The sequence below is a fragment of the Numida meleagris genome, chromosome 18 (genome assembly GCF_002078875.1).
Source record: "Numida meleagris isolate 19003 breed g44 Domestic line chromosome 18, NumMel1.0, whole genome shotgun sequence".
NCBI classification, from domain to species: Eukaryota; Metazoa; Chordata; class Aves; order Galliformes; family Numididae; genus Numida; species Numida meleagris.
In genome coordinates this window covers 9,588,888-9,616,423 of record NC_034426.1, presented here as the reverse complement: position 1 = coordinate 9,616,423, position 27,536 = coordinate 9,588,888, and the positions used below count along the sequence as shown (strand labels likewise).

Genomic DNA, 27,536 nt, shown 5'->3' with positions numbered 1-27,536 from the left:
TGTGGCCCTTCTGCTCACTGCTTCCCAAGTGAAGCCAAGAACCGTGAAGGTATCAGGAGGTCAGACCAGGCCCTTCGCACGCAGGCTCCGAGGCGCTGTGTGGGAGCAGCACAGAGCCATGGGTGCCCCGCTGCCTCAAGCGGCGGCGCCGGGCTCAGGAGGTGGGCGATGCTGTGGGCAAGGACAGGGTTCATGGTGTCCTCTGGGGCACAGAGATCCCAGTGTGCATGGGGGGAAACAGTGGAAACCGCGTAGATAGGAGTTTGCGAAGATGAAAACCTTTGCAAAGTGCTGATACAATTCCTCATGGAAAGACCGTGATCTTCGGAGCTCACTCTGCTGCAGATGCGTGCGTGGGCTTTCCCTGGAGGCCAGGCGGGCCCAGGGCAGGTTCTGGTGGCACAGGCTCCGGGGCGCGCTGCCGGTGTTCGGTGGGTGTACGAACAGAAAGGAGATTTTTTCCAACTTGTAAATGTTTGGTGGGAAAAGGCTGTCAAATATTTATTTTTCAACACCTGAATGTTTATTAAATATTTACCTACCTCCTTCAGTGCTCAGCTCACTGTCGGTGTATTGTCAGTCGCTTTGCAGTGGGTATGGAAGATATTCAGCGCCTGTTGCTGTATCACCATTGTAGCTGGAAACCTACGATTCAAGAATTCATTTGGCTTTTCCTAAAAGTTTTCCCGTGGTCTGTGTGGTGGGGGCAGCCCAGATCCCCCCGCCAGAGGCTGACCCTGGCTTTCCCTTGAGCAGTGGCTGCGGGATTCCTGGATTACTTCACTCCATATTTATGTTGGGCTGTGTTATTTCAGGCACAGTAGAAATGAAAGAGGTTTGAAGTATGTCTGCCAAGTCCTGTAAACTTTAATTTGCAACTGCATAAATCTCACCCTGCTGGAGTGTAGGCGTGGATCAGGAACGGGTCAGAATCTGGGCTGCCAATGCTGTGTGAACACCCCGTGCACACCCGGTGTCCCTTCCTGGTGCTGGTAGCAGCACTGTCCTGCTTCTGTAGGCACATCACGCGGCTCCCTGTTGGATCTAGCGTGCAGTACGTGGGGAATGCTTATCCCATCACAAGCGCGTGTGAAGTATGGATTTTACCTTAATACAGCATAGGGAGACATTTATTTTCAAGTAGTTCCAAACCAGTGACATCTCAACAATGCTATTGTTCTCTAATATTTACCTCTATGTCACACACACACACTGCTGAAAGTACAGGCTGAATGGCAATAGTTTTAAACCTGACACTGAGTTTATCTTTGTTCTGTTTGGGTTACAGGGTTGGGACCAGGGAAGTACATAATAAATTGGAGAAAAACAGGTGCGTAGAAAGCCAGGGTTTTGCTTTTTTTTTTTTTTTTCCAATTATAATTCCGTTTCACGTTTTGGTTTTTGTTTTTTGGCCTGTAGTCTGTCAATATTTGTTTCCCTTGGGCTTGTTTTTTGTTTTTTTTAACAAATGACTTGGACAAAATTCTTAGTTACATTTAATGAACCTTGCAATATTGCTTTGCTTTCTTATAGCTCGATTCTGCATCTCTTGCTTCCCAGTACGTTTTATTTATCTGCACAGTTGCATTACAATAACCCTGCAAAGCCCTGATCCCGCAAAGTAAATCCCCACGTGCATAACGGTGTAACTTCTCATTTGATTTGAAGCAGTAAACTAACCAAGAGCAGAGCCCAGCGTGCGCTGAGAGTACAGAGCGGAGGTTCGTGATCTGACACTTGTAGCCCAAGTAGCCAAATCAGAAACATGGTGAACGCGAAACCAGCAGTGCAGGGAGGTGTGAAATGTCATTTACGATAGCACAGCAGTTTCCTACCACGGTAGGCCTGGAATCGGAGCTGAATAACCAGTCTGCCTGCTGGCTTGGGATGGTTTGGTTTTAAGCATGCAGGTAGTCCCAGTGACTGCTATGCACATGTGCAAGTGCTTTGCTGGATTAAGGCCCAAATTAAGCTTCAGCCCTCTGCTAAATTGATTTCTGGTGTGCGCTCACACAAGCTGACAAACCACCTGTGTTTTCTTTAGACGTGCACATTTGAAAGAATGCTTTGAGACATTAAAACGCAACATCCCCAACGTAGACGACAAGAAGACCTCAAACCTCAGCGTCCTAAGGAGTGCCTTGCGATACATCCAGGTACGGTGGCGTTCGGGTGCCTGCTGGTGGCCGTTGCACGGCGCTTTGTCTGCTGGAACAGGGAACAGTGCTAAAACCAAGTACAATTTCTGCTTTCTGGACTGAAAAGGAAAAAAGAAACCCACCCTCGTCAGCTCTGTTCAAGTGTAGTCGCTTCTGAGCTCCAGATTTCCAGGCCTTTTAGATCTTCTAGGAGTGCTTGGCTCATGCAGCCTCCTTACCCTAGAATTGCTAGGTAACTGTAAGTCATTTGTACCAGTGATGGTGATGGACTTCAGGCGGCTTTCACCTTAATGCAACAGATAACCCAGGTGATCCTAAAAAGGGACATCCAGCCTAAATAAATGCATGATACGGTACTGCTTTTTGGACTAGGGTGAATTTTAATCCATATGTTTTGGGGAGGTTTTGAGTTTGCTTAACCAAGATGGACAGGCCTTGAATTTCTTGACTTTTTGATGAGAAGGAGATGTGCAGGTCATTTATGTGGAGGTAGGGGAGGACTGGAATTTAGGGTTGCAATGTGAAGCTCCAGGTTGATGGGGTACGAAGAAAGAGTCTGGGGAAAAAAAAAAAAAAGATGAAATTGTGTTGTGGTGATTGCAGGTTGAGTGAAATAAACATCATTGTTCGCTAATCGTCGTCATGTTTGACACCATCAGCAGTTTTGTCAACTGATGTTGCACGTTGAGTTTTCTTATCCTGAGGTGTTTTGCACGCCTGATGGTTTTGTAAAAGGTGGTTAATTGTAACACAGAAGAGGTTCTTAAGAAGTGTCCTCTGTGGTTGTGATATCAAGAGCATGTAGCACAATTGAAATTTGTCTAGAAAATGGAAGCGTTGCCAAATTCATAGCACCGTCTTGCAAGTGAAGGGAGCCAGTAGACCTCATGCATTTTGGCTGGGATAAAGAGTGCTGAGCTTATCATGCGTTGTCAGTTTCCCTCTGTTTCTTCCCATATTTCTCAGTGTCTCTCAAGTACCATGTTATTCTTCTGTTCAGAGGTACTGGGCGTTCCCTGCCAGCACTGCATTTTCTTATGGTTCAGAATGAGACCGGCTCGGCTCTTCTGTGTGGCCCTGACCACTGACATCCCTCGCAGAGCCTTTGGCTGGGACCTGGAAGCCGGACGAACTAATGGTGCCCAGCCACTAGGGAGGGGCAAGCAAAGGGAAAAGACGTTGCTTCAAAAGGTCACTTGTGGAGTTGTGGTCGTGTTGTAGCTAACAGGCATGAGTAGAGGTTGGAGCATTGCTTTGGGCTTCAGGCTGGTGTCAGTATGGAGCTGGGCTTCTGTTCGCACTGGCGGGGATGCAGTGATGGCATCGTGCGCCGGGAGCTGGGTCCGGAGTCCTGGTGTCCTGAGCAGTGCTGCTTGCACCTGGCTCGCTGCGTGCTGTGAATATTGATGCAGGTGCTGGTTTGTCTGCCGGCGTGCTGCTCTCTGACAGAATTTGTATTCTGTGCTTCTGGAGGGCAGCTTGCAGTTCTCTGTGAGGATGTCGGTGGGGATGGCCAACTCTTTCTCCCCTCGCTAGACCCATTGGGAAACGCATTGAGGTGGAGGCTGCACGAGCAGGCAGCCCTGGGTGGGTGGGGGCTGGGGACCGTGTGGACGTGCTGCAACTAAGACGGGACCAGCTGCAGAGCCGGGTCAGGGCCGAGCAGGGGAGGTGGGCGGCGGAGCGCAGCAGTGGTGACGAAGGTCACGGTGACCCCATCCGGCCCGGCCCGGCCTCCTTCCTGCCGGGAGCTCCCTGGCCGCGTCCCCGGCCACGTGTGCAGCGAGCACGTGGCGCGGCTGAGGCCTGGCCCGCTGCCCGCGGTGCCTCTGGGCATGGCACGGCCGTGCCGCGCTGCTGTGAGCGCCGTGCTGGCGGCGGCCCCGTGCAGGCTGGGGCAGCGTGCCCAGAGCCGTGCCCCCCCCGGCAGGGTTCTGCTGAAGGCTACAGATGTGAGCGCTGCGGCTGTTGGCCTGAAAGAATCGCAGCGCTGGAAACCTGGTTTGAATTTTCTGACCTCAAAAAAATATTTGGCATTTTTTTGTTTTGAATTTGGATTTAGCTCCATTCTGTTTCACCAAAAATAACGCGCACAGATCTCAGTCTGTGGATGGAGCCAGGATGAGCTGCCTGCAGGTGCTGCCTGCGGAGCGTCGGTGGAGCGCAGCCCCATCAGCAGGAGGGAGCACGGAGCTGCTGGAGGGGCTGCCTGCGCCTCGGCGTGCTCCGGCTCTCTGTGCTTGCCTGGTGCCGCTCGGTGCTGCCTCTGCCTTGTGAAGAGAGCGTGGGAGTACAGAAGAGCTCTAAAACTCAACTCTCTTTCTCTCAGCGTGGCAAAGTAGTTTCTTACGAAAGGAGAAAAAAAAAAAAAAAACAAAACGACCAAATGAGCCTTGCATGGGAGGAATGCAGTGCACAGCCCCGAGGTGCTGCTGGGCAGACGCTCTGAGCTGCAAGGAGCACGGCAGCGCTGGTTGGCGCGGCTGCTCTGCCTGCAGAATCCTTTTTCCCTCTTCCAGCTGGAACTTCCTACAAATGAGCTGCTTGTCTCCTTGGCTGGATTTGAATATTTGTATCTGCATCAAATCAGATAAGTCACGAAGTTGAATTCCAGAGTTCCCGTGGAGCTGTCATTCTAATTTATCCTTAGAGTTGGGCCTGTGCTCTAAGAGAGTAAATTAGAATCTCTGCAATTAAGCACATTGTTGCACAAAGGAAATTAGGCTGAACACAGCTGGAAGTTAATAATCCTTTTAAATGGCGATTTGGCTCCAGGCAGCGTGGGCTGTTGCAGCCCAGCTCTGTGGCCTTTGGGTGAGGGAATCGTCCCCTGTGCATCACGACGCCATGTGCTCCAGTCCCTGCACGTGGTTGCCACCCACTGCCCTCCCTGCAGAACTCAGTGGCTGTGCTGCAGGGCTCTTGGCAGCTTCCTGGGCGTTTCCTGCAACGCAGAGTAGTGGGAAGCAGTGGGAAGAAAATGTGGGTGTCTGCCTGGGGAGTGTGCCTGAGTGCACTGGGCCGGGCAGCCCTGGCGTGGAGCAGGGCAGGGGGCTGGCACCGACCCAGGCAGCAGCAGCGGTGCTGCAGTGCTGGGGAAGGCGCTGCCGGTGCCGAGGAGTGGAACGCGGGGCAGTGGGCTGCAGACAGTTCATGGCCAGAACTCCGCACAGCTGCGTGTTTTGATTTAATTCTCTTTGAAGGATTCCTTGCCCCCTAGGAAATGTTGTAATCATCTTAGTTGGAAGCTAATTGAAGCCCTTAAGCAAGACTGTTTTCTTTTCTGTGTTCTCAGACTGTGCCTGTCGCTATGGTACCTGAACACTTTCCAGTTTCAGGGGTTATTTCCCATTGCATATTTGGTGTGATACCACGTCCAGGCCATTAGCTCACCGGGTGACACCAGGACAGCCAAAGCAAGCAGCTTGCAAGCGTGGAGTCACAGCCGACGGACCAGGGTCGCTGCAGGGCCCAGCTGGCAGAGCTTCCCACTAAGAGCAGAGCCAAGTGCTGATCGAACAGTAATGTGCTTAGAAAATACTGGTCAGAACTGAGCTGCCCACAGCTTGCGAGGGACAAAGAGCAAAATCCTTTGAAGTCTGCAGAGTGGGACGTGCTGTGATCCATGCTGCTGTGCACTGCTCAGCACAGTGCTTGGAAAGGTGCTGGGAGGAGAAGGGTGCTGTGATAACTGCACACGGCTTGAGTTGTGCCAGAGGAGCATTTGCTCTGCATAAGAAATGCACTTGGCTCACAAGTTCATACAGCTCATCTGGCAGTTGTATTTGCTGCTTGTAGGATTAGAGATAGCAAATAGCTATGAAATGAATTCGGGAGTTATGTCATGACCACTGTGTCCTGTGTTGCCAGGGAAAGAGGCAGGAGGGGTCTGGTTCTTCCTACCTCAGGAGCTGGGGTTGACATTCTACCCTGCACCCCCTGACCAAACAGTGTTGCAGCAAAGCCACCAACGCCAGCAGGGACCTCACCTCGTGGTGTGTGCTTCAGTCCTCCCTGCAATCACCCAGAGGAATTTTTGTTGCAAAACAATCCAGTTTCTTTCTGTTTATGTGCACTTAAAAAGATCTGTGAATGAGTGGCAAAGTCTCACATTGCTGTGTGACCAGGTGGCAGCCCCTTGTTGTCTCGAGCTGCAGCCGCTCTGGCCGCAGAAGTAGGAATAAAGTGATTATCCCAGGCAGGAAAAGGGGATCTGTCCATTCCGAAGCAAAACCCCATAATGCGCCAGTGCAGGGGGGTGCCCTGCTGCAGGCAGAACCGATGTATCTGGTGCTAGAGTGTGTTCTCTACTCCTGTATAAAAACCAGAGCTCATCTGCACTCAGGCAGTGCAGGCTGGAGCACCAATCAAAATACATACAGCTGAACTGCAGTGCTGAATCTGATTAAGTTCCTCACCTTGAAAATATGACTGTGACTGGTGGTTCTGGTTGGTTGGTTGTTTTTTTTTTTTTTTTTTGTTAATTCAGTGCCAGCTACCAGAGATATGTATCTTCTGTGAATCTTGTCCGGTAAGAACCTGAGTCAATCTGCAATTTCAGTGCCTCCCTCATGTGAGCAGCGCTCACATGCAGCAGCACTCCTTTGTGTTGTTTACCTGATCCGATCAATTGATTCTATCTTGTCTAGTTAGCTTGAATTTCATTGCAGTAACGGCTTCCAGCAACAGTAGGCTGTGGTAGTGCCACAAGGGTATGGTATCATCTGTAGATTTCAGAAAGAGCTGAGAAATATGATCTTAAAAAATGATGCTTAGTAAAATACAGCAAGCTGGAGCCTGCATTAAAATGTGAAACATAAGAATTAGGGCATGGGACAGCTGTGCCACGGGAGTCAGCGGGCATCACGCCTGCACAGTGAGCACAGGGTCAAGTTCTGTTCCTCACGGAGCCGTGGGAGCATTGATTCTGGCCGCACGGGATGGTGTTGGGTCCCATCGCTTTGGGGGCTCCAGGCCTGGGGGCCGGGGGCAGGCTTGGCGCTCCCAATCCGTGGCACCCCCCACCATCACAGCGGAGGTCCTGCTTTGGGTGCGTTCTGCCAGCCCCCGGCACACAGCATGCAGCAGCACAGCAGCCTGTTGGCTCTTTGGATGATGGGTGGTTTACAGGCAGTGCTTGAACCTTGCTGGGTGAGCGGAAGCTTCTTTGGCAAGGGGGATGTTGGTTGGTTCCCTTGAGTGGTGGTGACTCAGGCACAGGCGTTTGGAAAGGGTGAACAGATTTATAAATCTTTTACACCGTTTTTAGATCTACAGCTGCCGCACTGCCGTCATCTCAGTAACGCCTTCTGAAGCACTCAGGGTTGTAAGAACAAAGCAGCCCGTGAGTGCCGCACGGGAAGGGGTGGCATGCCGCAGCCGAGGGGTGCGCGCTCGCAGGGGCGGTCGAGTGATGGGAGCATGGTGGGAGCAGAGCGAGCACACGTGGTGTGGCGAGAGCAGCAGCACCACAGCCTGATGGCAGGGCTTCCTTGCAGTTGCAGTATTGCACAAGTCACCTGCCTTTAAAATAAGGCCAAAACCCCCAAATAAAATAACAAAAAGTCCACCAACAAAGTAACTTGGGTTTGGTCTGCGATTCTGCTTTTTCTGGAGGCGGGTGGGAGCCCTGTGGCCCAGGTGCTGGGGAGCGTGAGTTCCCGTTCTTGTTACAGATAGCAAGGTGTGCGCTGATCATCTCTACAATTATTGTGAAGTAGTTGCTGACCTAATAAAATGACAGACCAGTAGTTACAAGAAAGCAGTAATCACTGTGCTCGGTCCGTGTTGTGCCGTGCCGTGCGGTCGCACTGGCAGCAGCTGTCTTGCCAGACGTTGTCAACTGCAAAACAGCAGATGAGGAGGATTTTGAAACCATAACACGGCAGCTGGAAATTGGTATCAGCCCAATCTCCTGTTGCCATGTTGGTGTCACAGTGCTGTGATAGAAGTGCTGATAAAACTTATGCTGGAGGATGTGGAAATCGGGGTATGGTTTTACAGTCTCCCAGGCTCACTGTCGTGTATCAGCATGGAGCGGTGCTGCCAGCCCTGCCCTGCAGGTCCCTGCGCTGCCACCAGCGCTGCTCGGTGCTGCTGTGACCGTGGGATTCCTTCCTCTTCCCCAGTGCTGCCGGGAAGAGTTGTGCAGGCGCGGGCGGGCGGCAGCACTGCTCCTAGCAGCGGATGGGCACGCACATCAAACCAGAAGGAATGGATTTGTTTTTCCAACTGCTGTCACTTTTAGCCGTCTTGCCTTTAATGTCGTAAGCAGTTAAAAATGCTGTAGCAAGTTTAGGCGTAGGACGTCCTCTTTGTATTCGACTTCTTTTTGCTCTGAGCTGCTCGTGCTGCCCTCGCATTCGTTGGGAGGCAGCAGTCAGCCCGCAGCGTGGTGCGAAGAGTCAGGGTGGGCAGCCGTCCTGCTGCACCGAGGTTTCCTGAGGCGTTTCCAGGCAGGAGGAGGAGAAACGCTCAGTGAGGAGGGCAGGAGCACGAGGGGTGCCCGGCCCAGGGCCATCCTCACAGCCCCAAGCGCTCGTGTGAAGGCAGAGTTTTCCATTTGCGCACACGGCTTTGGCTTGTGGCCTTGTGCAGGCGCAGGCAGTTGTTTGTGGGAACCCCTGCGCTCTGCGTGCTGCCCTGAGCGGCCGTGGTGGCCAGGGCAGGAGGTGGGCAGAAATCCGCCGGTGACCCAGATCTGATCTGTAGGCTGTAGGTGGAGCCGCCTCGACGCAGCGGCGGGGAAACCGGGAGGGAGAATTGGTGTGGGAGAACGGGGCAGAGCACCGGGGGCTGTTCTGAGCCCCGCAGGTCCGGGCTGGAAGCGTCCTGCCGTGCATTCGCCTTGGGACGCATCCAACCCCTGCTTTGTCTCCCGCAGCACCACGGTGAGATGCCTCCAAGAGAAATACCGGAGCCCTGCAGCGAGTAGAGGCAGTGATGGTGTGTCCCCATGCTGATCCCTCCCCATCTCTAAGGAACGTGGCTGTGCCGGAGCGTGGCTGTGTGCTGCCTCCGGAGCTGCCGGCCGTGCGTCCGTGCGCAGGCTCAGACAGGCTTAGGAGTCCCCAGCCCTGTGAGTTTGTCATCAGTAACAATCGCTGCCTGAAATGCAGTGCTGATGGGTTTAGCTTGCAGGTTGTTGTTAGAGTTATACCACAGATATGCTTGCCACAGGAGCCACATTAAAGCAGCTTGTTTAGGATAGTCTTCTAAATAACAAACACCACAGCATTTTGAGGTGTTTTGGGCATCCAGGATCTATTAGCGTCATTGAAAATGCCGTGTATTTCCTGAATCACAGAGATTATTAAAAAAAATACAAAACCCACAACCGAACTTAGTGCCTTGTCACTGCAAACAATGCTTCAGTATTTTTTTTAATGTTGGATTTCTCTTAGCCTTGAAAGTGCTGTCTAGGAGCAGGGCAGATCTGCTGAGCTGGCAGAGGCCAGCACAGTCTGGTGCTTGGTGCTGGGAGCAGCTGTGCGTCTGCTTGAGTTGTGTCTGTGCTCTGTGTTCCAGCTGCTTGCTGCGGGTTTTGGTTTGTTGGTCAGTTCGTGGTCCTCTCTGAATTTATTCTTTATCTTCCTGATTTGGATTCTCCCTACCTTCTGCCTCAGTAACTCCCTGTGCTTCATTCCGAGCTATGCTTGCTGGATCCTCCTGCCCTGTAGATAGCCTTGTTTCAAGTACAGTTTTCTTCCAGAGGTTGTGGCCCAACGTGTTTTTTATCGGGAGTCCTAAGTGCTACCAATGTGCAAACATTGCATGTTCCCATTTCTTACGATTCTCTGCTCCAGACAGATTTCCGGTTCGGTGAAGTATTTCTGCGTGGATGTTTCTCTCTTCCATGAACTGGAGGGAGCAGTGTAGAGCGCACAGAACCGCCACGGGCACCGACCCCTTGGCAGCACAGTTCTCGTCCTTTGCAGACAAGCCAAGGCAGCTCTTGCAGCAAACAGCGTGCTCGTTTCCTGAAATCGCAGTGCTCGCTGCATGCATGTGAGGGTGAAGTCACATCCTAGAATATAACAGCGCTCTTTGGCTGCCTTCCTTGTCCAGGGTTAAACAAATGGAAAAGCTGGGCCACGAGCTGCTGGCGCATGGCCCATCAGGCCCTGCAGCCTGGGGACAGAGCGCGCTGCGCTGCAGGCTGCTGCTTCTGGCTGGAGGTGTCTGCAGGGCAGGGCTGCGTGTGGGGCTGGGGCTGGGAGTGGAGCAGCATGCTCTGTGCTCATCTCCCAAGTTCGATTTCAGTCTTGGTGCTTGTGTAAAGTGTTAGTTTTGAGAGCTTAGGAGGCTGAAAATAATGCAAAACCAGAGGTAAGCAGCCTGAAATTCTGCACCTCATTCCTCTACTCCCTCCACAAACAGGCTTCCTTGTAGGGTGCTTGCAGACAGTGGCTCTTGATAGCTGTGAATGCAGATGTTATTTCTTGCATGAGCTCAGTTAAGTGTCAAATGAGTGCTGTGTCCATCAGTGCTTCGAGAGATGCTGGATTGCTGCTGCAGCTGCAGGCCGTGTGTTCCATAGGAGCGATGCTGTGTGCAGCCTGGCCCAGTGCAGGTGGACCCATGCGATAACGGCCCAGAGCTGTGTGCAGCGCGGCACAGTGCCACCAATCCTGGGGCATTGGGACCGTAGCTCTGTGGCGTGCAGGAGATCCTGTGGAGCACACCACAGCCTGCAAGGCCACATCTGTAAGAGCCAGCCAGTGCTGCAGCTGCCATGGAAACAGAGGATTTTGTTCCCGTGGCAACCAACTGGGGCTTTCCCGAGAGCAGAGAGAGCTCTTGGAGAAGCAGCAGGATGGTGCCCTGCTGTGGGCCCGGTCCTGCTCGGTGCTGCTCCCTGCAGTGGGGCCGGGGTGCTGTGGAGCTCCACGTGCAGCTCTGGCTGTGCTGCTGCTGCTGCCATTGCTGCCCGGGGCAGCCAGTGCTGATGTGCATGCGGGGACGGGCGCTGGCGTTCAGGCGTGTTGCGGCTCTGCTCTGTCACTGCAGGGTGTTATGCTGTGTCGGCCAAGGAAGCACTTCGGTGCTGGGTTTTAAAGAAACTGCTTGGTGCACCCAAAGGACTTCAGAGAAGACCTGGCAAGATTCAAAGCAGGGGTGTCTAGAATTGATGCGGTGAGTGCAACGCCCCAGAAGTACCACAGGCGAGCAGCACAGAGGTGCGTGGCAGCAGGGCAGTCCCTGTGGGTGAGATCCTTTCCTTAGGTTTGAGCTGCATTCACTGCATGCAGCAGTCAGAGCGCTGCACGGCACGGGGCAGCCCACGCTGACCAAGGCACTTGGTGTTCTGTGTGGATGCTGCCCCGGGACAGCAGCGCAGGGAGCTCCTGCGGCCACGAGCTCGAGAGCCGCTCCAGCGGCTGCAGAGAGTTAAGGAATCTGGTTCGGAATTACAAATCACTGCCATTGCTCATTGCTGGGGAATTTTTAATCAGTGGATGCCGTGTAGTGGAGCACAACAGCTGAAATATGCTTTTGGAAAAGCTTGTAATTGAAAGTGAGTTTTTAAATTGCTAATGTAATGCCTATAAGGGGAGCTTTTTAATAAGGCCTCCTAAACCTCGCTGATTCCAGCACAGGGTTAGCATTATTCCTGAGGCAAGCATAGAGAAAGCAGTGGGAGCATTATTCTCAGTCTTGACATAAGAATAAGCAATTTAATTACAGCCAGCTATAAAATGGAAAATTCTTTACAGTGACAAATGGGCACCGCAGTGCGGTGACAACAGCACTTTGTTTCTGGTTTGTTTACCAAGCAGTGGCAGTGGGATGCACGCGAGGACCACATAACAGCTCCAAAGTGGGGAGCAGAGCGGGCACGAAGCGCACGGTGCTGCAGCTCGTACCGCGGCTGTCGGCTGCCGCCGTGGTTGTGTTGGGTTTACTCTAATAATCCGTGTGGGAAAAGGCTGCTCTGAAGCTGAGAGCTATGTGCAAAGAAGGAAAATCCCATTCCTTGCGTAGCAAAGGCAAACACAGCTTCCAGGCAGGCGTGTCTCCCTGGGGCTGCTCTGTGCTTTGCGTGAAGCCCTGCTGGCGTGCACGGCTGAGTCATTTGCGGGCACAGCCGTCACTTTCAGAATCGTCCTTCCCTTCTGGGAAATGGAAATGAAAGGGATACTCACGCCTGCAGCAAACTGTTCCTGTGTGCCCCGCGTGGACTCTGCTCCTGATTTTAGGCAGGAGTTAAACTGTACAAACTGTTTGGGATGTAATCATCAGCTCCTTTTAGCAGAGCTGGCAGCTTTGTGCAGAACTTCCCAACTCCCAACAGCCAACCCCAGCCCGTGCTGCGGGACGCAGCCCTGCTGCAGGAGCACAGCCCTAGCAGAGCAGTGAGGGGGACCGGGCAGAGCTGCACTGCCTTGGCAGGGGTCAGGAGTAAGGGTTAGAGCCCTCAGGGCCGGGGTGTGCGTCCTGCATTGCAGCAGCTTCATCCCTGTCCTGGTGGTGAGGCTTCACCAGAGCCCTCAGCACAGCCACTCCTGGTGCTTCAGTGGGAGCAGTGGCTCAGATGGCAGCTGCAGCCCCTCAGCTGTCCCGGATGCACGTGCCTCTGCTTAGTGACATTTCAGACCTGCAGAGACAGGTGGTCAACCACTTGTAGAATTCCTTTATCCTTTATTCTTTCTTCCTTACTTTGTTTCATGTAGTTCTGGTGGTCCCCTCTACCCATTTCAGCTCCAGCCGTAGTTGCCTGTTCTGTTGGCAGATCCCAAAGACTTGGCTTCGGTGCAAGGAGTGTCAGTATGATTGCTGCTTATTTTAAAAATAAATTTAACTGCTGTGATTGTGGGTTGTTGCTTTTTTTGTATAGAGTTGTTCTGTTGTGTTACTGCTGCTGTTGTGAGAAATTCCTGTGCTCTGCAGGGTCACAGCCCTTGGAACAAGTGTGTGGGTCTGGCTTCAGCCGTGAGTGGATCCAAAAGCCATTATTGCCTCTTACATGTGTGGAACGATTGTGTCCTATACTAATGTGTTTTAGCATTTAAAAAATGCTGCTTCTTGTCTGTTCTAGCTCTCTTCCTAATTCATGTGCTGACCAACTTGAGGTTACAGAAATGCACTGTCATCATGTGTAGACCTATTTGAGTTTGTGTCCCAGAAGCTTGTCATTTTTTCTTAACTACTGTTAGCTGGTTTAGTAAAAGATGCTATCTGTTCCTCAGCGCCTCATCTCTGAAATACTTCAATTTGTCTGTGGTTTTATCGTCCCACATAAGAGCTGGGTTTTCTGCACAGAGCTTCTTTCTCAGTGCAAGGATGTGGGGGATTTTCACCTCTCTCAAGCAACGGGCCAGCAGTTAGTTGCTCTGCAGGAGCACTGCTCTCTGTGTACATGCTTGCTTTCCTTAAGCGTGCTTGGAAATAGATGTATGTAGTAGAAGTATGTTCTCTTATCTGGCGATGCAGAGAAAGCTGCACCCATTGTGCTTTAAATCCCCTTTAAATATCTCATGGGACAGGTGAGGTCAGACCAATGTTGAGAACTGAGTGCTGACTGCTGTCACTGTAGGCTGATGGAGAAGTTCTGCAGCTTTTCCTAAGCAGTTCTAGACTGCTTCCCCTGGAGCTGAAGTGACTCGCGCCTGACCTGGTTAACCATGTCAGTTTTGGAGGCCCGTTAGTTTTCCTTCAGAAAGCACAAAGTGGTTGGCCAAGGTAACCCTGTAGGTTTTCGTGGCCAGGTCCTTTCCCATTCTGTGTGAAGCTGGAAGGGATAACTATACCTGAACGCAGCTATACCAGCATAACTAATAATAAAAGAAAACCAGCAATGAATGTGCCAATGACCAGGTTAGCATAGATTACATTTGTTTTTTTCCTCCTTATATTGTTTTTCTTTACTTCGTTCTGTCTTTAGACTTTAAAGAGAAAGGAAAAAGAATACGAGCATGAGATGGAACGGCTGGCAAGGGAGAAGATCGCTACCCAGCAGCGGCTGGCAGAATTGAAGAACGAGTTGAGCCAGTGGATGGACATCATGGAGATTGACAGAATTGTTCGACAGACAGTTCAGCCAGAGGATGACCAGGCATCTACCTCCACAGCGTCAGGTACCCGTCATTTCTCTCTTCTTGTAACCATCGCTGTACACCACTGTAGTAGGGGTGGGTGGTGAGGATCTTCATTTAGCACCATCACAGTTGCTTTGCATTCAGAATTAAGTAAAAGGATTTCGAGTGTTTTGTAGTCAGTGATGGTGGCCTAACAACGTACTTGTGTAAAGTACACTGAAAATCATGCATCAACAATGTTACGTAAAGACAAGGTGCAGGTTTGCGCATTCCATCTGCTGGTATCTCTCATGAAGCTCCTTGCTTTCAGAATGTAGTTTCCCTCCTGCGCAGCTGTGCACCCCTGCTCATTAAAACTGAACAGTGTATAAGCGTCCTGATGTATTTGTGCACGGAGGTAGGAAGGTGTTTGGCCACACGGAGAAGGAGTAATTGGTACAGGAGAGGTCACCATAGCATTTGACCAGCATAGTGAGCCTTTACGTTGCATGAGGATTCACAGCGACCATAAATGATGCTAATGAAAATCAAGCATGCTGTTCCCAGTGAGAAGTTTTTGTGAGGTAGGAGAGTGCATGCTTTTCTTTGTAGCAGTGACCTGCAGCAGGAAGAATAGGCAGTGTTGGATGGACAGCCCTTTGCTTTCCTGAGATTGGAAGGCTGTAGCAGTTCATAACTGTTTGCAGCAGTTCCTTAAAATGGCACTGGCATTTGCTCGTGGTGCAGCATCATTTGCAGATGGCACAGCAGGTACCCAGACAGGGAAAACCCGAGCTTTCTGGTTCATTCAGATTCCTGTACTGGGCTCATCACCTTTGAACACGCTCCAGACCATCTCCAAGCGTGAGCTGGTGGAAGCTGAGAGTGGGAGAGCTTTGTAAATAGAAGCATCAGCTGTTCACTTTTCCAGCTGGCCTCTGCTGAAAATGATCTCTTCAAGCTGCTACTGACCACAGAGATTGCAGAAGGGAAGTGTCTTCCCTGGTTATCCTGCTGCTTCTCTATCTTCTGAGATTTTTAATCTCTACTGCGTGACTGGCTTTAGAGCAGGCAGTGCAGTTTGCCCTGCTGATGATCCTAATCTCCTTAAGGTCAGCATCGCCTCGTTAACTTGTAGGCTGAATGGAGACTTCTTTTTTCCAGAACCAGACCAGTAAACTTGCTGCCATGATTCTTCATCAGCGTTTCCTTCCTGCTCTGAGAGCATTAGGAGTAGTTCCAACTGATAGAACAACTTAGCAGGAAAAGAAATCCTTTTCCTCTTTGTGCAGAGAGCACTCCTCAGTCCAGGTTCTGTCCGTCTGCCTCAGCTCAAGTTGCTTCTCTTGCCTGCCAAGTGGGATCTGCCAGCCTATTGTGAGCACCTCTTTCTAGCAGAGCTGAGTGGAGCGTGCTGTGCTGCGCTGCTCTCCCTCAGCTCAGTGACTCCTCCTGCCGTCCTCTGCTGCTTGTGCTGCCCTCTAGGAGAGGCCGGTTAGCCCAGTTCATGCTCTGCTTTTTTATTTTTTATGGGAGTTTCTTCCTTTCGTTCTTTTCCCAGAGGGTGAAGACAACATGGATGAGGACATGGAAGATGACAGGCCCGTGAACTCATTACCAAAACTAGCCCAGCGCCAGCACCCAGAGCTCCTGAAAGCCGTCCCTTCGAACGCTGCTTCCCATCACCTGGCGGTTCTGCCTCAGCACCTGTCTATCCAGCAGAAGCAACCCCCAGCCCACGCACAGCCTTCCATCCAGACACAAGCACTGGTCCAGCCGCAGGCGATTGTCCCAGCACAGACTCACATCGTGGCGGCTTCGACAGTGCAATCGACTGTTATTGCCCACACCGCCACTACCCACGCTTCGGTCATTCAGACTGTCAACCACGTCATTCAGGGTCCACAGACCAAGCACATTGCTCACATTGCACCTTCCACATCCAGCCCTGTGCAACTTACCACTGCTGCTCAGCCTATCGGCCACATCACTGTGCACCCGGCCACCATCAACCACATGGCCCACCTCGGCCAGCAGCTGCCCATCTACCCTCAGCCCGTGGCCGTCAGCCAGCCCGTGGTGAGCCACATCGCTCACACGATCTCTCACCAGCAAGTGAACGGAACCACAAGTCTTGGCCAGCAGGCGGTGATGGCCAAGCCGGCGGTAGGAACCCAAGTTGTCCATCACCCACAGTTAGTTGGGCAAACGGTCCTAAATCCAGTAACTATGGTAACCATGCCATCATTCCCAGTGAGCACACTGAAGCTGGCCTAGAGAGAATCGTCCGAAGGTGAAGTCTCTGTTGGGAACCTTACCTAAACTCCGTACATTCCAACCACGTCCGACTCCGCGGGGGGGTGCAGAAGGCGCAGAGCGGCGGCACGGGGTGGGCCCGTCCTGCACGCCCAGCAGCCGGCCTGGCCGTGGCGAGAGAGGGGCCTCTCTGCACTTGAGTTTTGTTAATCTGAGAAAACTTCAAAGACAGTTGTTCATGGTGATTTTTTTTCCTTTTATGTGTAATCGGTGAAATATGGTTATGATGTTCTTAAGACTTTAATTTTCCCCTTTTATGTGTTGCTTCTTTGTAGAATAAATCTGCTGATCTCTTTATTGAGACGTTGCGTAGAATGGGAAAAAAAATCATAAAAGTCTATATTTATATATATGTGTGTATGTGTGTGTATATATATGTATATACATATATATATAAATATAACATTTGAAGAAGGCCTTTTGTAAGGTTGATTATTTTGCAGGATTATTAGTCAAAATTCAGTTTTGGAGGAAGAAGACACAGTGTCCTCTCTAAACAAGAAACTTTAAGTTAGATGGTTTGGTGGACCAGGGTACATATACAGTGACAAAAAAAAAGGCAAGTTCTGTTCAAGATATTTCCCATCAGTATATTACATTTCAAAAAACCATCTAAAATCACTGTGACTTGTTATGGCATTTTAAGGAAGTTCTCTGTCCTGTTTAATAAAAGGAAAAAGAATACACAACCGGACTTATTTGTTGCAGTTTTATAAATGACTTGATTTTTATAGCTATGTCAAAAAAAGAAGTCTGTTTTTTTATTATTTCAGTGGATGACAGTGTTTTGTTTGGATGTTTTTGGGGGGTTTATTGTTTGGTTTGGTTTTGCTAATGCAATAATTGATTTTGCAGAACTCTTTCAGGACTTCTCGTGCCAGTCCCAAGCCTTAGATTTTCTGGGTTCGTTTCTGTTTTTGCAGAGGCAGACACTTCGTGCTAGCGACTTGCAGTGTGTTTATCTGGCCTGATACAGTGGAACTTGGGGCAAGAAGACCAACAGAAATTAAGTTGATTTGCTGCATGGTTTACTTTTCTTTGTTAGTTTGTTCCCGAACAGACCACGCTTTAGTGTGGAAGTCAAGGGATTAGGGAAGTGATAAACGTGCATGTGATATCTTCCAAAGTGCAAGCGATTTTTATATCTTTCTTTTTTCTTTTTGGGGGAAAAAAATCTAGTCTTTTGTAGGAGAACAGTATGAGCTCAGTATGCATAACCTGACAGTGTGTCTTACAGGCTGCAGTGGGACGTGCACCAAAGAAACTCCGCATCCTAAGTAACTATCTTGTTCCATCTCTTCTGGTAGTGAGGTCAGATCTCGTTGCAGCTAATGGCAAACTCCCACTGAGTCACGAGGTGAGGGATGCTGACTGCGTGCTGGTCCCTGCCGGGGGGTCTGCTTTGGATGTGTTTTATTGCTGACTGAATATTCTGCTCCGTGCACCCTTTTGTCTATAGTACTACTGTTAATGATCTATCTGTTCTTGCACCATTTTGCATGTAGTACTACTCTTAATCATCTCTTTTCCATCTTCCTCTTTCTAAAAACAAAAGCTCTGCAGTCCTTGATGCAGGCAAAATCCCCGCTGTAGCCAGTGGACGTTCTCCTTGAGGCAGGACGAGGACGCTCCCTGCAAGCATCCAACCGGTCACGCGTTGGAAATGACGCCCATTCAGAGGAGGAGGTAAGACAGGCTTCAGCAGTCATGAGACCACGCAGTGCGCTAGCCAGCTAAATCTGCTTTAGGGTCGAGATCTTCCACAGGAAAGCCTGGTCTGTATTCTGCCCAGCAGGCCTGTAGGCTCCAGCAGGGCTGTTGCCTGGCTGTGGACTGCGGTACCCAGTGGCAGGGGTACAATGAAAAAAGCTTGCTGGTTCTGTACTGTCCGTGCTATCGCTGAAACTGTGCTGGAGGCAGCGGTAATTACTACATACAGAAGTCAAGTGTGATTGTGCCTTCTGAGCAGACATGGCTGAGAATTGCATCAAATCTGTATTTGTTAAGCCCTGAGTTGCTCAGTAGTTAATACTGTTTGGGTTTTTTTGATTTGTTTTCTTGCATCCTCAGGCCGAGGAAGCTCTTGCCTGTGCTGTTAGCACAGTTCCTACTGCAGAATGGCTGAAACTACGGTTTCCTTGTCTCAAACACGTTTAAGTAGGTTGTTCTTTCTCACTTCCAGTGCACCATTAATGCTCTGGGGAAACGAGAGTTGCCAGGTCTTCACTGTCTCCCTTGTACATTCAGGTGCTTGGCCAAGAGAGCCGTGTTCTGTGTGCCACCGGGACCTTCAGCTGGTATTTCTAGAGGTGGTCAGTGGATGCCAGGATAGTCACTCTTCATCTGAGAGTACTGAAAAATGAATGCTTGCAACAGGGTCATCTCCTTTCTTAGGAGGAACTGCGTGGCTTTGTCTTCTGCGGCTGTGTTTGGAGGAGGAGGAAGCGGCCTTCAGCTGTTCTCCTTTGCTGTTCCAACTCACAGAGCCATGCAAAATAACACAATGGAGGCAGGAAGCCTCATTTCTGGCCAACAGTGGCTGAGCTTTTGGAGGAGAAAAAGCCCAGACTGGGAACCGGAGCTCAGCAGTGCGTGGCTGCTGTGAGCACAACAGCAAAGCAGCAGCAGCAGCAGGAGAAGCCCTGCACCCCACTGTGCAGGTGTTGGCAGGGAGGCACAGTAGCAGCATGCACCAGATTGTCCTGCTCTTTTGATACGTAGTTTTGCATGATGGCTTTCTTTCCTGTATTGAAAAACTTTACTCCCACCTTAATTCCATTGGCTTCTTCTCCCAAGAGAGCCGATACTGGCTCACTAGCAGTGGCACAGGCGTATTAAATTGCGCACAGTACCGCCAGAGTTTTACACGGTAAAACGTGCAGACTGAGAGAAGGGTTCCCGTTCCATTTGTTACGGGCAGACGAGCTTTCAGGTGGATTACTCAATGGCCTTTACCCTCTGGATGTGGCCGCGCTGCCCTCCTCCCCGCTCTCGGTTCGGAGGTGGCAGTGTCGCCGGCTCTGTGGTGCTGTCCCTTCCGCTCCCCTTGGTTCTGTGACTCGGTTCCATCCCGTCCCTTCCTCGGTGCTGAGCTCCGCCCGCAGTAGTGCTGGCCCTGCCCGGCAGCCCCGTGCCCCGTGCGGGTGCCGCGGTCAGCGCCACTCTTCTTTGCCTTCTGCAAGGCTGCGAGAAACATTGCATTGCTTTGGTTTGTGTTTTAAAGTTGGAGAACTCCTTTCTGTTCTGTGGGGACACGAGCACGGCGCGGCCCTTTCCCCACGGCTGTCATTCCTGCTCAGAAACCGCAGATTTGTGCTAATGCTCTTAGAAACGTTCAGTACTGTATAACAAGGGGCACTTTAGAAATGTCTCTCCTCCTTTGATATATGTGTTTTCCCTATGGAGAAAGCTATATATAAATAAATATATGTGTACACTTGGGGATTCAGAAGATCTCATTTGTCCCAAAAAAAAAAATCAATAAATGCGAAGTTTACAAGAAATCTCTTCTGTTGTTGAATAATATTAGTTTCCGCTACCCACGCCACGTTAAGAACAGAACGGGGCTTCTCCCTGTGAGCTCGGAGCCTCCGGCCCGAGCAGCGCCGATCCCGCAACGCGCACGGGGCCGCGCCGGCAGAAAGCGCGGAGCAACCGCGGGTGCGGGCAGGGCGGCTCCGCTGTCTGCGGCCGGGAGCGGGGCCGGCCCGCGGCGGTGTCCGCGTGCAGCCCGCGGCGCTGCGAGGCGCTACCGCGAGCCGAGCTCGGGCCCGCGCCGCCGCCCCGCTCCGCTCCGCCCTTCGACGGAGCCGCACGTGCCGTGCAAACCGCAAAGCGAACGCGGATCGTTTTCGCGTGGGGCTACGGCGGGGCGCTGCCGCCGGCATCCGGGCGGACCGGGCCGCTCCGCGGCTGTGCGGGGCGCGGGAGGGCGGCAGCGCTGCCACGGGCCCGGGCAACGGGGGAACCGGCGGGGAGAGGCGACGCTTCTCGTGCGCTTCGCCGCGCCAGGAAGCGAGGCGGCCGCTCCGCTACAGGCAGCAGGCCCGGGAACGGCACCCGCCGGGGAGCGCGGGAGCTCCGGGTCTGCCCCGGGCGCGGCCCCGGAGGAGCGGAGCCCAGCCCAGCGCTGCCCTGCCCTGCCCTGCCCTGCCCTGCCCGCCCCGCGTCCCAGAAGAGCGCGCGGAGCTGAATCCCGCGGCGCGCTGCGCTGTGTCCTGCTCGGGTGCGGGGCCGGGCGCTTCGCCTTGAGCTGCAGGCGGCCCTCTGTACCGCGGGAACAAAGAAACGGGAACAGAACGCGAGGCGCCTGCGGGCGGTGCCGCGGCTTTTGCTGCCGTGTCCGCTCGGGGCGAGCCGCGTCCCGCGTGAAGAGTTTGCACTCAGAAGCGTGAAACGGTTCCTGGTTGGGGGCGGCAGGGGCCTTTGAAAACCTCGGTGATGCGTTTGTGGAGGGGGCGGAGCTCGGCGGCGTGAGGCCCGGCCCTGAGCGCGGCTGCGATCCCGGCTGCGCTCCGCGCTCGCTCTGCTGCGCTCCCGGCGCTGCCCCGTGTCCTCAGGGGTCGGCGCTCACGGCGCGGAGCGGCCCAACTCCTGCGCGGCTGCGGGCCCCGCTCGGCGGAATTACAGCCGCGCTTTGCGCTCCGCCCGGCGGGGACGCGCTGCGGCTCCGCTCCCGTTTCCCTCCTGTGAGCGGCGGCTCGGTTCTGCGCTAACGCTGTAAGATGGGCGTTAGGGAAGGAAAACTGCGGACCCGTATCCTATCCCTCGTTCTCGTTCTGGAAATTGATTATAACGCTGTTTATTTATAGACTTGTTTTGCTCCTTTCGTCAAACATCATTGTTAGGAACAGGTGTTTGGAGTTAAGGGAAATTCGTTGTGTAGTCAGCCGTGGCATCTTTCTCTCCGTGATACGTGGAGCTCAAAGACAATAACCCGGCACTCGAGTTACCAAGCGCCGGGGGCGGATGTCAGAGGTGCGTGCAGCTGCAGGCGGCCCAGTTTATTGAGAGAGTAAATAACGAGAAACCTGGGCTGTAAAGATTTGTGTGTGTTTGGATGCATCTGCTACGTGAAAAAAACTAGTTTTGTACGTATTGCATTTTTACTATTCAGCTGTATTATACCGGCTCTTCATGCTGTAGAATTTAGGTGTCCAACATGAACAATATCCATGTAATAAGCACTTGCTGAAATAAATAACAAACTGTGAAATAAACATGGACTGAAATCTGAACCAGGATTCTGCATTTTCATCCTCGTGCTCTGCATGCAGATATTTCACTTCCTTTGTCACTTCCCAATTACAAAGGCAGTGTTTTCTCTCCAGACGCGTGCAGTTGGGCAGCGGCTCCGGCGCCGCCCCCAGGCTGAGCCCAGCGCTGCTGCTGCGTGCTCCCAGCTGGGTCCGTGCTGTGCTGGGCAGCGAGCAAGCGCTCCTTTCAGGCCCCAGAATTTATCAAAACTTGGAAAATTGATATTACCCGGACATTTATCAGCAAAGCAGCTTTAATTGATTGGGAAGATTGAAATGTTGTGCCTGTTGAATGGGGAAGGTTGGCCAACGATGCCGTCAGCGCCGTGACCGCGTGTGGCTTTGGTGCCTTGGGCTGGGTGTGCTCCAGGAGAGGGGATCTGCAGCATCCATGCCTGTGAGATGAGGAACTGGAAATGCAGCCTGGCTAGAGCCCCTTCACCTAACTCAGATTTGAATGCTCTCTCCTGCAGACTGCAAAGTTGGATGTCTCGGGTTTTCAGAAAAGCCTTCTGGGTCCCTTGCCTCTGGAACGCGGTCTGAGCCAGGTAAGCCAGGTCACGCCACACACTGCTCCAATTGCTCGGCCCCTTGTATGCACGTGGGGCACGTGTTCTCAGGCTCTGGCTCCCTGCACTCTGTGTCTCAATCCTTTCACTTCTGGGTGCATCCCAGGGGGTGGTGGGACAGGATCCGTGCAGTGGGGCTGGCACAGCACTGAGTGCAGGGGCCTGCGCTGCCCCGGCTGCTCAGCACTGCCTCTGACACAAGGTGTGGTTTCCTTTCACACCTATTTGCTGCTGAGTGTGCTGCCAAGGGACCATGGCCTTTCTGCAGGAGCAGTTGTGTGGTGCTCCTTTAGTGTGCTGGCAAAGCCACGAGTGGGCAAGTGAAGCCCGGATCTGAGTAGCTGTGGTGGCAGCTGCAGGCCTGTGTCAGTGCCCCATCCCCTGCCATTGCGCTCTGCTGAAATCCTGGAGGAAGTTTCATAACCCCCTTCCTGCAGGAATTCATAGGAAGAGCAGAGGCAGAGAATGGCCTGGGCACAGCCCCTCCAGGCACAGCTGCACTGCTCGAAAAGCAGCCCCCTGGGCTCATGGCCACAGCTGTGGTACAGTCCAGACCTTTACAGCATCCGTGGGCGGGGAGCCCTGGGTGGTCCTCAGGTGGAACTGGGCTGCTTAAACAAGCTCGGCTGTGTAATTTGCTGCAGCTGTGCCTTTAGCTTTCCCTGGGCTTTCAGGAGTCATTGGTGAGAAGTGTTTCATTCTGCAAATCAGAGTGTGGAGGACTATGGCACATCAGCATGGGCACTTTTTCCCTTTCCGTGCAGCTGAGTGAGCTGCTGTGCTGGGGGGAACGTGTGCTCGTGCTTTGTGCTGTGGCCATGGCTTGGCACTGCCCGGCTGGAGGGCGCTGGAGCCGACATCACGCCTCGGTGTGCAGCTGCCAGGGTGGGTGAGTGCATCCAAGCTTCTGTGTTTGTGTCTGGGAATGGATTTGGAGGTGTCCTGCTCCTTGTATGTCCAGGTTAATGCTGAGGCATGGCCTCGTTCTCTGCAGAGCTGCCCCTTGTGTTTTTCGCAGGCTGTAAGGTATCTGCGACCCTACTTGCCTGCCTCTGAGGTGCTCTTAATTATACCCAGTTTGATTTCTGAACTGCTGATAAAGGCCTCTTGCTCAAACATTGTTATGCTGCTATTCAGCCTGCCTGCTAGCCCCAGGAGGAGTCAGCACTGAGTTTGGTTAATTAGGTGCTGTTAAATAGTCAAGGTATCCCAGTAATTTGCTTTTATAGGTATGGAAATGACCTGTCCTCTCTCTTGGCTACGTGCTTTATGTGCAGGATACTGTTCATCTCAGTGCTTATAATTGGTTTGCTGGTCAGACCTTACAGTAGATCAGAGTAAAACAGTGAAAATGGAAACAATGGCTTTTTGGGCTGAAAAAGCAAATGCAGTGGGATTCAAAGTCGTGGTAGTGCTGGTGATTGTTCAGCTGTGCCACCTGATGCTGCCTCAGCTACACCTGGGTGGACAGCAGGCTTGGGTAGGCTTGCAGAGGCCAGCAGCTGCAATTGCCATGACCTTTGAGTAGCAGCACCTTATGAGGAGATCTTATGCTACCTGCATTTCTCAAGAATTATTTTGGCTTCTTCATGTCCACCCCGTCCCCACCTTCAGAGGTTGCCAGGAATACCACCTAATGGTCAGTAAGCTTAGCAAGCTCGGATGAATGAATGAAAGACAGGAGGGGGGCATGTTTTGGGGTAAGACACACTAAGAACTTTTCAGTGTGGCTGTTGTGCAGGGGTGTAGTGGAAATGCTGAGTCACGGCCTGAAGCAGTGATGGAGCACCTGGTGGGAAGGCAGGGCCAGCCCAGGGGAGCTCAGCTGCAGTCAATGCCCCTGAGTGACCGGATGGGAAAGAGCCAGGATGCACCCCTTCCCAGCCCTCATTTAATGGCTGGCAGTGGAGGTGAGGGGATCTTGCTGGAGATCTCTGTGTACCTGAGGCCTTCTGAAGGTAAGCAGATTTCTTTCTTTGTTTCTCTGTTCGTGGCTGCTCCATTTGGGCTTGTCATCATTTGCTGCAGCCAAGGACTTTGCCACCCCGCAGTTATTGCCGTACCTTCCATCACATCATCGTGTTACGGGGAGAAGTTCCAGGGAGGTGGAACCTGTGTCTGATGGGGCAAAAACAAATAACTGGGCATGGTGCAGGGCTTGTAAGTTCATTAAGCCTCACTGAGAGGTAGCAAGTGTTATGTCCAAGCATATATCAAACACAAATAAAAAACCTAAGGCCTAAAACTAAACTTAATTATCTTGGAAATGAGATTGCGAAGGTGTGCTGGAACCCGCCTGGGCTTTCTTTTTTCCATGTCATAGTGCCATGGCTGTGCTGTTGTGATGCATGCCATGTGTGCTGCACACACATGTACCTTGGTGCCAGCCTGCCAGGTGGGGCAGTGCTCAGCTCTTTCATTGTTGCTCATTTCATTGCTTTCTTACTCCCAGGAATTTTAAAAGACTAAGACGTGGAGGGGAGGTGTTCACTGTGGCAGTGCTTGGCTGCGGGCTGAGGCTCGGAGCATTCCCATTTGCTTGTTTCTGCTGAATTGCCTGGGCTAATTGTGTGCTGGGCTGCTGTTCTGAGCGATACCAGGACTGTGCCCGCTGGTGGTGAAAGGCAGCTGGGCACTGAGAGGGCGGGGGGGCTGGGAGGGCTTGTGGAGCAAAAGGAGTCACGAAGCCTCTGAACACCCCCAGCATCAGCATCCTCAGAGTCATCTTGGGGAGCTGTGTGGGAGGGGTGGAGGGCAGATCTGCTGGGAGCCCATGGGAAGGGAGCAAAGCTCTGGAGGCCCAGCTGGTGCTGAGCAGCTCGTCCAGGGCTGGCTGTGGTGCTGCTGGGCAGCTGCTGGGGAGGTGTGCCCTCTGAAGGCAGCAGTGTCAGGGGCCTTGGTGAGCTGGAGGAGGCTTTGTTTTTTATTGCTTTGCTTTGGGTTTTTTGCTTGTTTCTTAATTTTGCTTGTGAGATCGTATAGCGTTTCCAGATGGGGTAGAGCTCCTGAAGGTGGAAGGCAGGCCTCGGACTAATTTAGTGGGCTGCTGTGAGATGTGGCCCTGAACTGTAAGGGCCTGAGTTGCTGTGTTTGGCAGAATGAGTGGAGACAGTACATGAAAACTAACCAAGCAGACTGCTGGGGCTGTGTCTGGGTTACAGAGCAGAGAGCAGGGGACATGTTGGCTTTTTGTTTTTCTGCTGGCACTGGGTAGCAGTGAGAATTTCAGGGTGATGAAACTTCACTGGGATGCTGCATCTGGCTGAAATAAATTCGTGTTGCTGCAGGGACTCTGCAGCTTTGAGGGATCGCATTCTGAGTCAGAATATCTAGCTCCAAATTTTCTGAGAGCTTGCAGAGAAGAAGGGGTGTGTGTGAGGGGATGCTGCTACTAAGAAGGCTCTGCAGAAAAGAAAGCAAAGTAACAAGATGAAGGCAGAGGACACTAGCACTGGAAGGTCGTTTAAGCCAACGTGTCACCAGATGCATTCCATAAAGGGCTTACGCTCTTTTATAAGGATCAATACACAATTAACAGCTCAGCAATGGCTGAGGGACTGCTGCATGTACTCCAGCACAGAGAGGCACTGATACTTGTGGCTTCTGACAGCCAGTAGATTGGGAGAGTGCTCCTTTGCTCCTCAGGAACCGCCTCCGGGCAGAGCTCCCAGCAGGGACACAAATGAGGGCTGCCTGAAAACATGGAAGAGCAATCTCTGCAAAACCTGAGGGCAGCGCACGAGCAGCAAGGGGGTGAGCGCTGGGAGGGGCAGAGTCACTGCTCCAGGACAGGAGAGCAGCAGGATTCTTCTAGGGGGGCTGGAGGACAAACAGGGAGCGATGGGGGAGGCTCTCTCCTGGAAGACTTGTTTAATGTTAGCTGCAGCACGATCCAGCCTGGAACTGTAGGCTGGGACTTTTATTTTTTAGCACTTGTCGTAGGCCTGCTTCTGTTCGCACTCCTCCAAGGCCGCAGCGGCAGCAGGCTCTGGGTGCGAGGGGTGGGGGTAGGCAGGCTCTGCGTGTAGCGTACATCTGTGCTTGAAGTCGTTAAGAGCCATGAGCACTCTGTTTGGCACTGACCTGTTTACTTCAGAAATGCTGCTTCGTGCAAAGCCCTTGCATGCTCATTGCAGAAATGTTAATTACGCATCCCGCTCTCTTTCCAGACAGCCTGCTCCTGAGGGCTCCCCGTTCTGTCTCTGAAAGTACCTTGGGAGAAACTGGTTCCAAAGATTTCCACAGAATGCCTTGACAGTAAGTGTTTATTTATATGTTACATTTAAACGTAATTGAGCAATAAAGAGAATAGTCTGCTCTTGACAAAAATAAGTTAATACACAATATTCATAAAATACAATTAGACAGAACATTGTAACAAATACAACAAATCTTGCGGAGTATTTTTTTTAAATAGATTTGTATAGTACATTCCCAACAAAGAAAAATAGTGCAGTTTTATTTCTTACATCACTTCCTCAGGCTCTGTGAATGGGAGGGCTTTTTTTGCTCATCATTTTCTAACAAATACTTTGCTCTTCCACCGAGCAGGCGGGCGCTCAGGCTGAGGCGCGGTGAGGCCTTGCGGAGCCGTGCACCGGCCACAAAGGGCGTGAGGCGCAGCTCTGAGAGCACTGAGGTCAGACTGAGCGTGCCGGCAGCACAACTTGTTGGCTTCTCATCCTGAGCACACCCTGACTCTCGGACGTGTGGCGGGCGAGGAGTGGAGCTCATCGGTCACAGCTTCCCTCCTCCTGCTGTGCCCACTGTTACGATTTTAGCACTGTTATACACGGGGGGTTCCTTCCAACCCTCCTCCTCCACAGCGCCTTTTTTCAGAGTTATGTAGGCTCACCTGTTCTCGCTTCTGTTTTGTGACCGTGGTGCTAGGGACTCTGCAGTGCAGCAGGTTTCTTCCCCCACAGCAAGCGGGGACTGCAGGGCGCTGCCCGCACCAGTGGTGAAACGTGCTGGCCTCGACCAGCGCCTGAGTGACAGCTGTGAGCGTGGAGCTGAGGGCAGGGACAAACTGCTCTGTTCTTTCTTTACCCTCCTGTCTTATGTTCAGTTTAAGGGCTTGATTATTGAGTCAAAAAGCACGCTGCCCTTTCTTTTTTCCTTAACCTCCTTTTGGACTACTATTTATTATTTTTATTTTACTTCTTCAGTCATAAAAAGAGAACTAAGCACAGGAGACATTTCTAGAATCATATCTTCCTT

General features: G+C 52.0%; 1 protein-coding gene and 1 long non-coding RNA gene across 5 annotated transcripts in view; both read left to right on the top strand.

Moving 5' to 3' along the window:
* Nucleotides 1-17,186, top strand: part of MNT (MAX network transcriptional repressor) — a 64,141-nt gene extending 46,955 nt beyond the window's left edge. For both annotated transcript variants that reach the window (XM_021415870.1, XM_021415868.1), the window contains 4 exons: nucleotides 1,289-1,330; nucleotides 2,045-2,156; nucleotides 14,044-14,236; nucleotides 15,738-17,186. In XM_021415870.1, the coding sequence (XP_021271545.1) occupies nucleotides 1,289-1,330; nucleotides 2,045-2,156; nucleotides 14,044-14,236; nucleotides 15,738-16,453 (1,063 nt within the window). In that variant the 3' untranslated portion in view covers nucleotides 16,454-17,186. The remainder of the gene's footprint in view (nucleotides 1-1,288; nucleotides 1,331-2,044; nucleotides 2,157-14,043; nucleotides 14,237-15,737) is intronic.
* LOC110407807 lies at nucleotides 20,639-26,959 on the top strand. Of its 3 annotated transcripts, XR_002444040.1 has the most exons (4): nucleotides 20,639-22,295; nucleotides 23,081-23,205; nucleotides 26,486-26,573; nucleotides 26,868-26,959. It is a non-coding gene; the product is annotated as an uncharacterized LOC110407807 (long non-coding RNA). The 3 variants fall into 3 exon arrangements; XR_002444039.1 differs by having other exon boundaries at nucleotides 20,639-23,205; XR_002444041.1 differs by lacking the exons at nucleotides 20,639-22,295; nucleotides 23,081-23,205 and adding an exon at nucleotides 23,212-24,274.